At 36.4% G+C, this 16467-nt stretch overlaps 1 protein-coding gene across 1 annotated transcript in view; it reads right to left on the reverse strand.

Annotated features, from left to right (window-relative positions):
- LOC145479339 (neogenin-like) overlaps positions 1-15627 on the reverse strand; it is a 30805-nt gene extending 15178 nt beyond the window's left edge. Inside the window, exons 1-9 of the mRNA XM_081457678.1 lie at positions 15235-15627; positions 9988-10314; positions 9032-9328; positions 7896-8180; positions 4845-5117; positions 4199-4432; positions 3234-3489; positions 2289-2491; positions 1405-1577 (exon numbers count right to left, since the gene is read on the reverse strand). Of these exons, the coding sequence (XP_081313804.1) occupies positions 1405-1577; positions 2289-2491; positions 3234-3489; positions 4199-4432; positions 4845-5117; positions 7896-8180; positions 9032-9328; positions 9988-10314; positions 15235-15295 (2109 nt within the window). The 5' untranslated portion in view covers positions 15296-15627. The remainder of the gene's footprint in view (positions 1-1404; positions 1578-2288; positions 2492-3233; positions 3490-4198; positions 4433-4844; positions 5118-7895; positions 8181-9031; positions 9329-9987; positions 10315-15234) is intronic.
- Between the last annotated feature and the right edge of the window lie 840 nt (positions 15628-16467).

Consider the following 16467-nt stretch of genomic DNA (forward strand, 5'->3'; position numbering starts at 1 on the left):
TGAAATAGCATCATTCACAAAATTAGTAAAAAATGTTTTTTTTTTCCACAGTTGTTTCAATATGTAACGTTTCTTTGCCATGTGCACAGAATACACTTTTCTGTTACTTTATGACAGTGTCATCTTCATTGTGCCATTGGTTTACATGTCCCCCATCTCAATTTCAAACTTCTCCAGAAGGCCATCAAATCACTGTCAAAAATTCTACAATTAAGGTCATTCCACTGAAATAGAACCTGCACTGTGATTTTTGTCAAACTTTGCCTATTTACTGTTTATATTGTAAGAACTTTAATTTGGAAATAAAACTGAGGGTTCTCCATGTTCGTTTAGGAGCAACAGCACCTTGTTTATACCATACAAATCCTTACAATAGCACCGTGATTATAGTCACGATAACTTGCTAAATTCACGTTTCCGACAATTGTTTCTTGCTCAACACTGAGAATTGGCCCATATTTAATTTACACAGAGAAATTTATTACTCAATTCAATACAACAGAGAAAAATGATAGTTCACCGTACCCGTTTTCGAGAAAATGACGATTTACCTCTATGACGAGGTCCTGCCGTGAAGAAAAAGCTGCCATTTTTTAATACGCGCACGCTAATCACATGTGGAATCATGCGCAGTAGGGATGCACAATGCAATACTGGGGAATGACCTTAAGGTCATGCTGTTCCTCGTCATTTTATCAGCCTCCCTGTCATTGCTTCAGAACCATGTCATACTGTATGTTGGAATTTTACCTAGGTAACAAGGCCTCATATGTACATGCAGGGCTTAAAATTAAAAAAATCCTCAAGTCGCCATTTGGCGACCAAGTGGTAAAAAATAGTTGCTAAATGTAAATTTTTAGTTGCAAAATCAAATAGAAGAAACACAATCCATAGACATACATGATGTACTCAATTCTCCAGGGTTTGCAATGCATTATACGGCAATTTCGAACGGGGGTAGCCATTTTGAAGTTTTCATGTGTGAGAGTGAGAGAGAGAGAGAGAGCCATTTACTTTAGTGTGCCTTGGAATAATCAGACATGGCAATCCAGTTCGCGATCAAAGAATCATGGGTTTGTTTATTATATCTATTGGAATAAATTGTGTCTTTCATCCACAAGTAATGTTCTTTTTCCTTTGAGGTTACTGCAACTACTCTCGTTTTTCTAGTCGCAAATAAGTAAAGTTAAGTTACAAATGCGACTGTATTGGTCGCAATTTCAAGCCCTGACATGGTATTTTCTTTCTTAGACAATACATTGCATTTGTACTGTGCCACACTGCACCGCACCGCAACGCACTGCACCACACTGTACTGTAAAGTTGTACTGCACTGTACTGTACTAGCATACTTGGGTGTTTTATAGTAGGGTGTAAATTGAAGTAACTGACATATTTACATACTTCTATGGTTGCAGTTGTATTCTCCCCTTGGCTGCCAACTTTCCTGAACTTAATGATGTAGAAGGAGATTCTTCCATTCACTTTGGTTGGATCTGGAGCCTTCCAAGTTGCTATAAGACCTCTCCCTGAACTGTCAGGCTTTAGAACAAAGTCAGTCGGTGGTACTCTTGGAACTGCAAACAAACATTGTATAAATCTTCAATAAAGTCATCAGTGACAGTATTTCGAGAAGTTCTTTGTTTGCTACTTTTTAGCTTCTAATGATAATATGATGCTTAGTTTTCTATGATTGAATAGCTAACAAAACCCAGCCAAGTTAGCTACCACCAATAGAAAACAAGGGAAAGAAGTCTAGAATTATTGTTTTAAAGGATAGAAGTCAGAGACTGACAATTCAGAAGATAACAGGGAGCTCAAGAAATGAGAACAGGGATGCCCAGGTTGACACCTTGGGAAAAAAATGGATTTATATTTTGTCTTTGAATGTCACATTTGTCTAGATCTGTTCAGATCACCTATCAGTCTAAAACTTACTCAGTCTAAATAATGCAATGACAGCATTCAGTTCCATAAGGAAATACAAAAAAAAAAAAAAAAGCCATCGACATTCATTCCCAAAGATACGAAGAACTTTGGTTATTTCAAGTTGTTGTTTTGTAGGCCAAGAAATGTACAAAGGTTTACAGAGCACATGTACAGCCATAGTTCTTTTGTCTTTAGATGCTCCTATTGCTGTTGCCATTGTGGTTTACCGAAGCTCCCTAATAGTAAATGTGGAAAACCAACCAGCTCAGGCTTGTGATACTAACTTAACAAATTCAAAGACCACCAACCATCATACATAGAAGACCAATGAAGCTGCTAAACAAATTAAATAGAAGTACCTCCTCCTTTGGTTGTTGCCTCTGTTATTGTCGATGCCCCTTTTTTTCCTCTTCTATTTTCAGCATACACACTAATTATGTATTTGGTGTAGGTTTTAAGGTTGCGCAGGAGTCTTGTTTGTTGCTTAGTGATTTCCTGCATCTCTCCAGACATACCACTTGCATCTTTGTAAACAATTACATATCTAAATACTGAGCTTGGCCTGTAAAGAGTGATCAGATGTTAAGGAAAAATGAGTTTATTATTACAATGTTTTTATTCTTTTCATACTAATATGATGTTAATTTAGCTATATATATTGATTTTTTTTTATTTTCATGTGTTTAAGTTTTAACTTTGGCACGATTGAAGGCAAGTTGTTTCAGACTGTGTACTTCCATCAAACATAATTTACACTTAACAACAAACAATTCTCTGTTTGCAACATCTGTGTTGAGAATAAAAGGACCTAGTACATACTATATCAACATAACAGTCTTTTAGGGAAACATGATGTAATAAAAAAGATTTAGAGTTTCTTTGTTAATTCATCTGCAATATATTAACAATTTTCATCACATTAGGTCACAATTATCATGCCAAAAGATTGCACCAAGGCAATTCAAAAAAAATTTCTTAAAATTTGGAAATTGAAGGTGGCTCTGAACCCCACATGTACACAGATTTTTTAAAAAAACTTTGCTAACAGTATATTGCATCTCATTCTTCTGATCAAAATGTTATAATACAAAATGGGGGTCACAGAGCTCATTTTCAACTGACTAGCACTTGAAGCTAAGATTAAGGGTGGTTTTAGCAGATCAGACTGTTGCTATGGTAACCTATTGTGTCATGAAAAGGATTGTTACCAGCATTGTAGCATCAACTGATAATGACCCATCAAAATCTAAGTCATAGAAAGTGCTGGAAACTGTTACTGAAACCCCTGCCTTAATGCAACTTACCCAGTAGCTGGTTCTGCCCATGTGACCCTTATTGATGAATCTGTTTCTGCCTGAGCCGACAAGTCAAGAGGTTTTCCTGGCACCTGTGAGCTTAGCAATGTCCTGGTTGATGCTTCAATAGAAATGGCTCCTGCACCTTGCTTGTTTTTAGCAAACACATTGAAATGGTACATTGTGTCAGGTTTGAGGTCAGACAGCAGTATTCTCAAGTTGTCTCCTGACGTGTTGACAGTCTTAAAATCAACAGGACCAGGACCTGTCACAAGTAATTACACATAAATAAGGTACATAAATAAGACTGGCCAAATGAAACAAGAAAGATGAAAAATGGTATTTTCTCATGCACTGCTGGGGCCTGGGTACAGGGCAGGCAGCCGTTTCTGTTGTTTCTGCCATTACCGACTTTCCCACCCACCCAACCAAAGATTTTAAGTTTCCATACAATGCACAAGCCCTGAACTTTTTTCATTATTTCCAGTCTTCAGCGTAATTTGCTATTTGTATTAGCTTCAATTTTGCAATAAAGGTCAGGTAGCAGCAGTAAGCTTGACATGGCTACCAGTGGTGTGTGACAAATAACTATTAGATAAATAAGTAAATATAGAGATGTAGAATAACCAGTTGAAGACTCATGCACATTGACAGGATTCATTGACAAGAACCAGGATTCTGCAGTTAGTAACAAACAATTATAAATTGTTTTTCCATAAGCTTTTACACTATCTTTTATACAGCATTTTATTATGCAACTGCAGCAAATATTGTCCAAATAACATTACAAATATACAGCAATGTTGTACAGTTATTTGTACAGTAGAAAACCTGTTTGCCAGAGAGGTCGGCACAAGCATGCAAAACTGTCACACTATCCCTCTTTCACTGATAAATGTATTGATTACAGCAGTTGGATAATGAATCTCTTATAATTTAGAGGTTTTGGTGTGTAGTATCTCAATGATTCTTACCATCTGCTACGATATTATAGTAGATAATGTACTGCAAAATTTTGCCATTTGTTACTACTGGAGGTGCCCAGGTCAACTCTATTTCAGTATCAGAACGAGCCAGGGCAACAACATTCTCTGGCTGCTCTGGAACTCGAGGTTTAGGTGTAGTTGACCGCAGTGTTGTACTGGCAGTTGTTGTAGTCTCTGGTGTTGTTGTTGTTGGTGCAGGTGTAGTCGTGGGAATACGGTCTCCTGCATAACAGATAAACACAAGTTAGAAATAACCGATAGGCAAACAATTGATCGGCAAGACACTGACAAATGATGAGGTTTTGCGATAACCAAGTTCGATAATTGTTTTATCATTCAATCACCAAGTTTGTTTTAATATTTAAATCACTCTGACAGCTCAAGGAAGCCATCTGCCATTTTTTACATAACAGCATGGTTACAATAATATGCTTGAGCAGAATATTATTTTTAGCAAAATAAAATTAGATGGTATTATGCACGAGCAGACCATTTTTTGATTAGCAGTTATCTGCTGGTCATGGGGTGATTTCTCCGCCAATGTAAAGGAAGGAAGATATGCATCAAATGATAATCACAGCTACACATTAGAATGGGTTTGGAATTCAGCCTGCTCTTTGTGAATAATATTTACCTTTCCTGTAAACATAAAGTTCTGCAGTTGCTTGAACTCTCCCGAGGTCATTCTCTGCAAAGCACTGATAGGAACCCATATCTGATAAGGCCACTTCTAAAATAAGCAAGAAACCTTCCCCAACAGTGGTAAAAGGTGTATTTGTAATGATGTCACCAGTTTTACTCCATGTGATGCGCGGTTTAGGCATCCCATCTGCCAAACAGTCAAACCGTACATCGGTATGTTGGTAAGCATGGACAGCTCTCGGTTTCTTCGTAAAAACAGGAGGAGCTAATAAAAGGAGAAACTTATGACTCACAGACTGAACTATTAAATTGAAACATCAGCTGAAAGATTAACTTCTCATTAAAGAGTTAAACAAGACATGAAGTAAATATAACTACAAGAATCAAGTCTAAGAAGTAACATAGATTTGCTAAATTTGCATATAATAGTCAGAGTGGTTTTTTACCGAGTATCATAAAACCAAAACCAGAGTAATCACAAGGGCCGATCACAAACAGCATGGACAAACCAGTGAACTACTCAAATTTCAAAGCAAGCACATGTAGGTGACAGGAAGTGCAGATTGTGCCATATACATGTAGAGTCACAATTGAAGGGGTGAGTGCAAAACCATGCTAAGTGACGATTTGGGTGAAAAAAAAATTTTTCGCAAAAGGGCTTGAATTTTTGCATGTGGTCTTCAATGTAATAGAAAAACGTGGTCCTGTATTTTTTTCGCTGGTTTTTGCTTCGTTTATAAAGACACCGCTAGGAAAACCAAGTGGTTTTTCTGCATACGCAATATCTCGAAAACGAAGCGAAGCTTAGCAGAAAAACTACGGGACATTGTTAAACATACCTAAACAAAACTGCATGCAAAATTTGGAGTGTTTCCGACAAAGTTCAATTTTGATTAAAATACCTAGCGCCCTTTTCCCGCCAAGGTCTTCAAATAAATGAAGCTGGGCCTTTGTTATGATAAACAGAGCCAATCCTTTGTTATAATAGCCAAGCCAAGCCTTTGTTAGAAGTTGAAGTCTTGCCTCGGTTTATCATAACAAAGGATCGGCCCGCCGCGTCCGCAAGGATTTTGATTTCACTTAGAAAGCAGCAAAATGTCAATTTCACACAACATATAAGCTCAAAAATGTTGATTTTAGGCCACAAAAGGTTTAAATGTTGATTTCACGTTAACGCGTGACAGCAAGGAGGTTGAGTTCTCTTAGAAACGAGCAAAATGTCAATTTCACGCAACGCATAAGCTCAATGATGTTGATTTCAGGTCTAAATAGGTTAAAATGTTGATTTGATGTTAACGCGTGACAGCAAGGAGGTTGATTTCACTTAGAAACCAACAAAATGTCAATTTCATGCAGCGCATAAGCTCAATGATGTTGATTTCAGGTCTAAATAGGTTAAAATGTTGATTTCACGTTAACGCATGACAGCAAGGATGTTGGTTTCACTTAGAAACCAGCAAAATGTCAATGTCACGCAGCGCATACGTTCAATGATGTTGATTTCAGGTCTAAATAGGTTAAAATGTTGATTTCACGTTAACGCGTGATGGCAAGGATGTTGGTTTCACTTAGAAACCAGCAAAATGTCAATTTCACGCACCGCATAAGCTCAATGATGTTAATTTCAGGTCTAAATAGGTTAAAATGTTGATTTCACATTAACACTTGACGACAAGGATGCTAGTTTCACTTAGAAAACAGCAAAATGGTAATTTCACATAACTTATAAGCTCAATGATGTTGATTTCACGTGAAAACGCACTATAAATAGGGCTGACAGATTAACAGATTAACCCTTCTCCGCAACGTACGGGTCTCCATACATCTGCATGCCCGCTGATCCCAGAAGTTCAAAACACTAAAAAATGCCGATTTGAAATAAAATCAACGCAACCTGGATCACAGATCTATGTAACAATTGATTGCTACTTGCTGGCCATTCTTATGTTTAAACAATCTAGTTACCAGTTCGAGAAACGTCCGCAGAACGTGATCGCAATGCATGCCAGGAAGGGTCTTTACACCTTGTGCACGGGAAAACATGGCAGTTGATACAAGACAAATTTTATAAGTCTAAAACCAGTTCTCGCTTTCCAAACTTTGACGCTAGCAATGCTTGGCAAATGGGCCACGACTCACCAGAGGGTATTTTTCTTGGGCAAGAACTGCTCTTGGACTTTGCTGCCTGGCTCGATCTGACTTCGAACGCCGATAACATGATTACGGTATATCAGCTGCCTTCGAAGTTTCAGAACACATTTTGATTCTTTAAAACGTGCTGATGACTTACGGGTTTATCGAGACTTTATGATGCCTCTCAACCACCAGGCAGGCATACAAGGTACTTTAAAACAATGCTTAAGATATTAGTTGACAGAGCTCTAATGTGGCACATCTCTTTTTTGTTCGATGAATTTCGTTTGACGCTCAATCGATTCACGTGTTGTGCTCACGTCACAATAACCGACGTAGACAACCTGTTCCCAGATTTCCGCTCCATATATGCTGTGAGATTTGATTTTGACTTCATATACTATAAACAGTCTGCCTGTTTGCTGTTCAACAAATAAACTCCTAAAGACATGGCTAGGAAAAGCCAAGTATTTTTGCATACGTTATAACTCGAAAACGAAGCAAAAACCAGCGACAAAAATACAGGGCCGCATTTTTCTATTACATTGAAGACCACATGCAAAAATTCAAGCCCTTTTGCGAAAATTTTTTTTTTCACCCAAATCGTCACTTAGCATGGTTTTGCACTCACCCCTTCAATTGGTTTTGGTTTTACTTCTAACTGGATGACAAAGTGGCATGTATTTCTAAGCTAGTTGAGTAAAGCAAGACTTTGGCATAACATAATGTCCTTGAGGGGACCAGGGAAACAGACCCCCATCAGAACTTTCAACACCATACACTCACAAAGTTACAGATAATTACACTTTGCATTACATAAATTCTTTCTTCAGCAGTGCAGCTTAAAGTCCTACAAGAACATTCCTCAAAAAAAGTTACATCTCATAACACTCTGTTTCTAATCACTCACAATGCACTTGTAACTTGGCTGTTGCTTCTTCTTTCAAACTTTCAGATTTTGCTTGGCAAGTGTAATTTCCAGCTTGTGCAACAGATACAGACCCAATCACAAGGTTACTTTCTCCAAGAATTGAATAGCCACTCCCGAGTACCACAGGTGACCCATCTTGCAGCCATGTGACTCTTGGTTTGGGAAATCCATTTGCTATACATTCAAGTACTACTTTGCTTCCAGAAATGGCTACTGTATCTTGAGGTTTCACCGTAAAACTTGGAGCTCGGTCAAAGCGATCATCTGTATAAATAATCCTGAAGTCATTATATACCACCAACAACATCCTAGTTTATCTGTTATGAGGTGTGTATGTATATTTCCATTGAAGTGTGGTTTCCATAAAACACAGAACAGCACACTGTATTCCAGCTAATATTGATATACCATATAAATTCTTGTTTCTTGAGTGGAATGTATTTCGTAGTGCTTAACTCATTTAATTGAGAAGCAGACTATAACTTCACAAAAATTTAGGCTTCAGGAGTAATCACCATTTTATTGCAACAGTTCTGTTTTGTATGGTCCAAAATTATAAGGACCACACTCATCAGGCAACTTCAATGACTGACTGGTAAAGTTGGAAAGCTGGCAGTTAAATGCAGAAATTTGAATGGTTGCTATATAGCAAATGCGTTACATCTAGGCTATTTGAAAAGTGCTAGGTAATGAATGTTTTGTTTTCGTTAAGTTTGTTAAGTTTGTTGTAATGCGCTTTTGATCACCTGGTATGTTAAAAAGCGCACTATAAATCAATAAAATACTATTAAATTATTATTATTAAGTTCTAGTCACATTACTCTAAAGTTCTGAATTACATATCAGTTTAAATTATGATTATAATTATCATTATTCTAACTGGTCATCTGAGCTTGAAATGTGCTTAGGCTACATACATGTACAGTCATAACATTTTTCATCATTCATTTGGAATCTCGAATTAGTTTTTGGCAATCTTTGAAAATGTTCAGAACTGATCAAAATAATGACCTTCACACTATCTTCTGAATTTTTGGGAAAATTGAGAAATTGGAAACACTGAAATGTGAGAAAATTATTTCCAGTCCACCCTAAATATTTAGTGTAAAACATACCTCCTATAACTTCAATCGATGCTGCATTTGTGCTTATGTGTTTCTTTGCAGTGAAAGTATTCTCACCAATACATTCATATTGTCCCTGTTCTTCAAAACGGATGTTTCTTATCTGCAATGCTCCATTAGGAGTCAAAGTGAACTGAACTCCTTCTGTAATTGTCTCATTTTCTCCTTTCTTTCTCCAACTGATAACAGCTTTGGGTGCTGAATGTTTTACGCTGCAGTAAAGTCTTGCTGTATCTCCATTTCGAATTCTTAACGTTGAAGGAGTAACAGTCACCTTGGATGAAATACCTGTATCATGATGACAACAATGATCAACCACCACTTCCGTCAATATCACAAACATACTGATCATAAAGTACTGAAAGATTCAATTCTTGAAGAATATAGTTTCATAAGTTTACAAACTCTGACTAGAATATACCTAAAGTGTGCCAACATCTTGGCAGGTCTGTCGTGAATTATAGAAGTTTCCCTACGCATATATCTATACAAGGTTTCCAAATCTGAGCTGCAGGAGATGATCATTTTAGCATTAAAACAGATTTGTACAGTGAAGTGCGGATAAAATAAAAGGTAAGATAAAAGATAAAAGGTTCACTCAGGTCTGAGATGGTTTGTGTATCTGTCAAATGGCATATCTTAATATATATTAGTTTAGTCATTCTCTTAATTGTTTAACTTCATCATAAGTGGTATATTTACAGTATGACTTGGAAGTTTGAATGGACAAGGTTAAGACATGCATGCAAGTGTTAAAAGCCTTTGTATTGGGAACTTTGGAAGACATTTTTTAGGAATGCTGACAAGTGTGAATAAAAGTCATATAAAACTCCGTGCAGCACATACCTCTAGTAGCAAAATTTGAAAATTATGTAAATGTATTTAATATTTTTGCCATAGAACTGGCAAATTGTGTATGTATTCTAACCTTAAAAACACTGACTTACCAGCAACAATAAGGCGGGCAGTTTTACTGATAATCTGGTAGTCCAAATTTGAAATTTGTGAAAATGCTTCACACTGGTATGTCCCTTCATCTGGCTTTTGAGTTTTATGGTGAATAATTTCAGAAAAATATAAAGATCCATCTGGCTTAATCATCCTGCGACTGTCACTTGTCAAGTCCACCTTATTACCATTCCTTTTCCACATTATACTCGGCTTTGGGTTGCCTCCCACTTGACATTTTAAGACTGCAGGTCTGCCTTTCTTGACATACGTGTCTGAGGGTTCTTCAATAAAATACGGTGGTGCTTTGGTCGAAGCAAATGTTCCTGGAAAGAAGACTTCAAAAGTTATTACAAGAAGCCATTTTCTTCCTAAAGTTCATGTAAAGTAGCCCATGAACTAATGAGTCAATCTCAGATAGTGCAGAATGCAATGTCAAGCTCTGACACATAGTAGTAATTGTGTCTCTGTTACAGAGTCCCTCTCCCCTGCCGTTCACTCCCAGTTTGTATTGGCTTTGGTATTCAGCTAATGCTTTTCCCCTTTCAGAATAAGAACAGACAGAAACCTCGATGAGACATAAGCTTGGCAGTGTGTATGTCATGTGCGTATTTTCATTCAAGGTCCAAAATAAGTTACAATTATTTTATTACCACTTATCAAGACAGCTTTGAATTCTACTGTGGTGTTTTACGTTTAGTTCAAATTCACTATTTTGTTGAAGTAGCAAACATGACAATTTTATTTTTTACGCACAAGCTTGTAACTTGATACTTTTGCTTTCCTCACAAAGCAATGTAACATGATACCCTTGTTTTCTCGAAAACATGGAAGATGTGATTGTTTTGTCTAAAGCTGGAGAAATGGAAGATAAAGGGAAAACATGAAGGAACCATTTTTCTTATTCAAAACACAAATTTTTATTTCACTGATAAACAAGAACTAATTAACTTATCAAATAGTCACAGAATAGCATGTTTGCATACTGTTGCCACCTTTGGTGTAATAGCAATGAAACCACTTAAAATTAATAAATAATAAAAATGATTAATACAAATAAATGATTAATGATAAATAAGACTGAAAAGCCTTTCAACGAAAAGTGAAAGTAAACAGCACTAATGGACTGAGATTAATTCTACATCGATGAACAAGTCCCCACAAAGACTGATTAAATTAATTTGTGCTTTCAGTAACTGCCAGAGAGCCTGTAGCAATATTTGAGGAGTTTCTGTTTGTCACAGATTTACAATTTTACAAGTTTTAATCCCACTAATGGGGGAAAGTTTGGGCTGCAAATGAACTTTTTGGTCTCTTTCACAGACAAAATTAAAAGAAGGAATAAACAACAAAAGGAAAAAATATTCCGAAATAAAAAATTTGCGGACACCATTTTCTTGTTTACAAGTTAAACTAGCTACTATCCAAATTTGAGGGCAAAATGAACAAATTCCCTGTGACTTATAGCTTTCAAAAGGTGATTCAGATGCTTGCATTAAGAGGTTGTGAAAAATTCAGCAATTTATTTTATTTCAAAATACTTGGTATATGGTAACCTTATTAACTGAACAAACCTTAAAGTTTACACCTTATTGCTTAAGGGCGTTCGTACTTATTGTTTCCGCGTTACTGCGCACGCAAATTCACATGCCACGTGATACATGAGCGCGTGCACTAAATAATAAAATGAAAATTGATAGGGCAGATGGCCACTGCTATAGCTTTTCCGGGATTTAACCATCTTGGACGTTGTGTGACCCCTATTTTTTTTTTATTTTTTTTTTTTGATGAATCATTTTACCTACCAATTTTCTAAATTTAGTGAAAAATTGAAGAAAATCTATCAACTAGAAGTTTGAATTTTTTGTGAAATGCACCATCGAATTCCATTCTTTTTAGCTCTTTGTTTATCTGTGCGACAGTTTCAAATGCCTCTTTTACGGGTCAAGTTTTGTGAAAGCGTTGGTAACATTTGGAATTATTTACCCAACAGACCCACTTCTACGAAATATGACTAAGATTGTTTGCCTCCATTGACTCACCTTCAATATTTTTAAGTAGACCATGCTGAATTACGTGTGCCAATTTTTCAAAATCAGGGTAGTTTTCCACACTCTTTATCTCTGAAACAAAGTTGGTGACCCCCAGTTTTTTGGGGTTTTTTTTGCATTTCTGACACGAGTAACTCCTTATCTGACAGCAGTAAAAATTTTAGAAAAATCTATCGACTGGAAAATTTTTGCGCACATTCTTAATTAGCACTTAAGTGTGTTAGTGCTTTGGCAGACAGCAACCCCTCAACCATCCCAATAATGCACTCTGCATTAAACAGAAGGGATAACAAATGGTTAAATCCACACCTTATGAGAGGCAGAGATCCTTGTTTGAAAATCTTAGACTGAGACTCAAATTGACTTTAAACTCTGATACAGAGAGAAAAACACAAAAGTGACACTCTGTGAATTATCAAAAACAATTCCAAGACTACGAGATTGGATAAAAAGTTTCCCAGACCCAAGATTTTCTAAGTACCATCCACCACCCCAAAACAGATTAAAAATGGTCAACAATACCAGTTAAGATTTAGGACATCTGCTTCTTTTGGATTAATGTAGCACTTATTCAAAATTCGATGACAGAAAATAATACACTCAAACCCCAATTTAACAAACCTCTCTTATTTTAAGGAAGTCCGTGGTATAACAAACGGTATTCTTTGCCCCAGTAAAAGTAAAATGTATGGAGAAGAACCCTGATATAACAAAACCTCGTTATAGCGGACATATTTTGCCAGTCCCTTGGGCGTTTGTTATATCGAGGTTCCAGTGTATGTAGATTACCTAGAATTGTAAGACTGACAACAAATGTTTACGACTTTCTACTTCAAATACAAAATAATACAAATAATACAAATAATAATAACCCCTTACATTGAATAGCTGAGAGGCAAATTCTATATTAAAATTATACCAATTAAACATATTTTATGATAAAAGAGAATTACAAAATGAAACACCCGCTAAGAATCATTACTTTGAATAGATGTCTTTTAATATATTTTTTATAGAAAAGATAATTACATTGATTAATGATAATTGACTTTCCTGTATTAGCAATAACAGCCTTAATTGTATTAATTTGTAAATGGGTTCTTATGACACTAAATAACAGCTAATTGCACCAGCTGGTATGACAGTCATTACTATTTTGTTGCAACCAGTTATCACGAGCATGGCATGTTCAAACTAGTTGACGAGTTTACTGAGTAAGTTACTCATAGTTTCTATTTTACGCAAATATGGAAAACAACCTGGGTGCCACTTATTCCATATTGAACACAACTTTTCCAAAATCTGCAATCATCTTATCACAAGGAAATCTATATTGTTGAGCTGTAAATTATATTCTTTAGTAACCCAAGACTTATCTCACCGAGCTTCTATCTGTGCATTAATTTGCCTTAAATTAAAACACAAATATAGGCAGAAGCCATGTTATTACAAATTTCAACTTGTGGAAAAGACACCTGATTTTGTGTGTTAAATAGCCAGAGTCTATGATCATAATATTGTAGGCAGAAAAATTTGTATTGGAGGCAGAATTGTTGAAACCATAAAAAAGCTTTGAGTACTTTGCTACCACTGGAGTAAAATACTTTTTTTTTTCAGATATTGTTCTGTTAATTGTAATTTATATACAAAGGGTTTGGATATAACAGAAATGTTCTTTTAAACATATACTGTATAAATTCTGAAGATACTTTAAGATCAGCTGTTATTATTTTAAAATTGAGAATAGTATACGAGAGAGGTCTAAAGAGTAATACATGTTTACTATGCAATCAGAAATTTATAAATGTAATAAAATCATTAATTATTATCCTTCAGATTGTGTACAACAAAGGAGGCATAAAAATTCCACCAGAACTTTTAATCATTTAGCTGCAATAAAGCACGTTTAGAGCAATTTACTGGGTTGGGGTTAGAAAATGAGTCATTTCCGCTGCTTTGTGAACCCACGTTGTAATAACCTCCGTTGAGGATAATTATGGATATTTCCCGATATTTCGGTCAATACTGGTCCCTTCAAAAAAAAATTAATACCCCTTCCGACTCTGGTATTGCCTCTGGAGAATGTTTGTTATGATCTCGACATTCAATAAAACCTGAATTTCATTGTTGATAATCTTCAATGGATTAGGCTGACGGCGTTGCAACGAAGAGCACTGGCGATTACCTTCGCACAAAGACCTAACGCCGCTATTCACACCTTTACAAATGAAAAGGATGTAATTAAGTTCGCGAAATGATCCGAAAATTCTGTGATCAGTACAATAAGGAATAACAATTAGGAAAAAACCATACTTGCGGACATGTTATTCCTAACACTGGACACAAAAAATAACTTTATTGTCGTCTCGAGCGTGGTGTAAGCTCAACTATTTCCATCGTATAGTAAGCTCGTGTCTCTATCACTTAGTCCTAAAAACAGAAATGCTTTCTTCTTAAATTACAACAATAAAGCTGAAGCCCGACATGTGGAAAAGACGATGAACACATAGGGTGAGAAGACAGGGCGCCTCTGTCAAAGACTTAATTAGCACAAAATAGAACCCCACGGCAAAAGGGTTTACACGCTTATGGTCGAATAAAAATGTCCATTTTAATTCTATATTTCTGGGGCAGGTCTCATTCACCGGAAGAAAATAAATTTGCGCGAAAAGAATTTACGTTTCATTCATACTTCAGGGATGAATGCGTTTTATTACGATAAAAACACAAAAATCTGTAAATGCCATCTATTTCTACCTGTGAATTGCATCGCGCGAAAATTGTGCTCAAAACAAAACGATCGAAAGAGTAATGAGTTAAACATTCGCTTTTAGGCTTTGTCTTTAATACACTTCCAAATATCCCCAACACACATTTGCGGTTAACAATAAACGCTTCAAAAGCTCGTTTAGGAAGTAGTTCAAAGCGAAGAAAATCGTTGAAGAGGACTTGGACCCGCGGCAAGTAAACAACAAAGTCACTTCACCACGTTTTCTTAGCAAGTAAGACCAAAATGCGTTCGGGCGAAGCGAAAGAAAGGTTCCTTTAAGAAACAAATGTACTAATGAACACTTGTATCAAACAAAATCCCGATAAAGGGAAAGCGTAGGATCAACTTAGCGTGCTTATATTTCATACTGACGCTTGGCAAAGCGACAGCAGATTAGCCTTGCGACTTGTAGTACTACACCGTACCTGAAATGGCGGCGAACTGTACAATTGCTAACACGCATGCCTTGCATCTCAACAGTGCCATTATCGTTCGTCTCACTGCTGCAACGAAATTAGATAACAAGAAGACAAGGTTTTACGTTTTCACGTTAAACGCCAACTAACTTCACCGCATCTTCCAAACTCAGTAATTAATCAAATGCTTGGGATAAATACTGTTGTGCCCAGACGTCATCGAGTCATTTTACTCTGCACCAATCACATCGCAGTACAATGCGCCCCCACTGTCCGGCTGTTTTCAAAAGAAACCTTTTGCTCGAGAAGAATTTTTGCGTATCTGTTTCCATGCAAGAAAAACTTCCCAAAAAGCTGTGAGTTTTCCTTTGAATATGCAATTTGCTGAGGTATCTAGAGGTAGTTTTAACCCGATTGCAACCTGATATTTTCAGGCACTGACCAGAGAGATAAAATTTTCTGGAACGGTCTGGCTTCAGTGACTTCATTTGTTTGAACACTGGGCTTCCATTAAACAAGACCTAAAAAACATAACAATTAACTCATTGTACTCGAAAATACAAAAGGAAAATTACTCTCTGCTTGTAAGCGCATGCAAATTGGTCCATGCTTCAATGCGCCACATTATCCGGGTGGAAAGTTGGTAATGAAGTTTGTTTACAACTCTTATAATGCTGTGACTGGCAGCTGATTTAACACAACAAAATCCATTTGTGGAAAGGGTGGGAAGGTTAAGGCGAGATAGTTGCAATCTTCAGCTTTTAATTTGGAGGCGCCGAGAGGGTCTTTGCTATTATTTATATTGGAGTCACTTCGCACTTTTGAAGTGTCAAAAGATGAGCGTAAAATAAACAGAGTTAATGAAGGTAGAGACGAGTTTAATTATGAAAGACTTTGGTAAATCAGTCAGCTTGGGAGTTTAACAAACTTCAGTCGATTTTGTGTATCTGATTCGAGACGTGCCAGATATCATTTTATATCTACAAGACTAATAGACTAACTTGACCAATTTCAGTAGAATTTTATAGGACAAATAGCTTCAAACGGATTCGCCTAACAACAAAATCTGATCGACGCCCTGTAAAAAAAATTATCCCATAGTTAATTTTAGTAATTTATGCGGCCATCTTTTGGTTCGCCCTGTATAAGTACATTTGCCATTTACCAAAACTGAAAAACACCACAGAAAATTAAATTCTTTGCATGCATAGAAAAAAGACATAAAAACTGCGTTGAAATATT

The sequence above is a fragment of the Orbicella franksi genome, chromosome 2 (assembly GCF_964199315.1).
Source record: "Orbicella franksi chromosome 2, jaOrbFran1.1, whole genome shotgun sequence".
Classification (NCBI taxonomy): domain Eukaryota; kingdom Metazoa; phylum Cnidaria; class Anthozoa; order Scleractinia; family Merulinidae; genus Orbicella; species Orbicella franksi.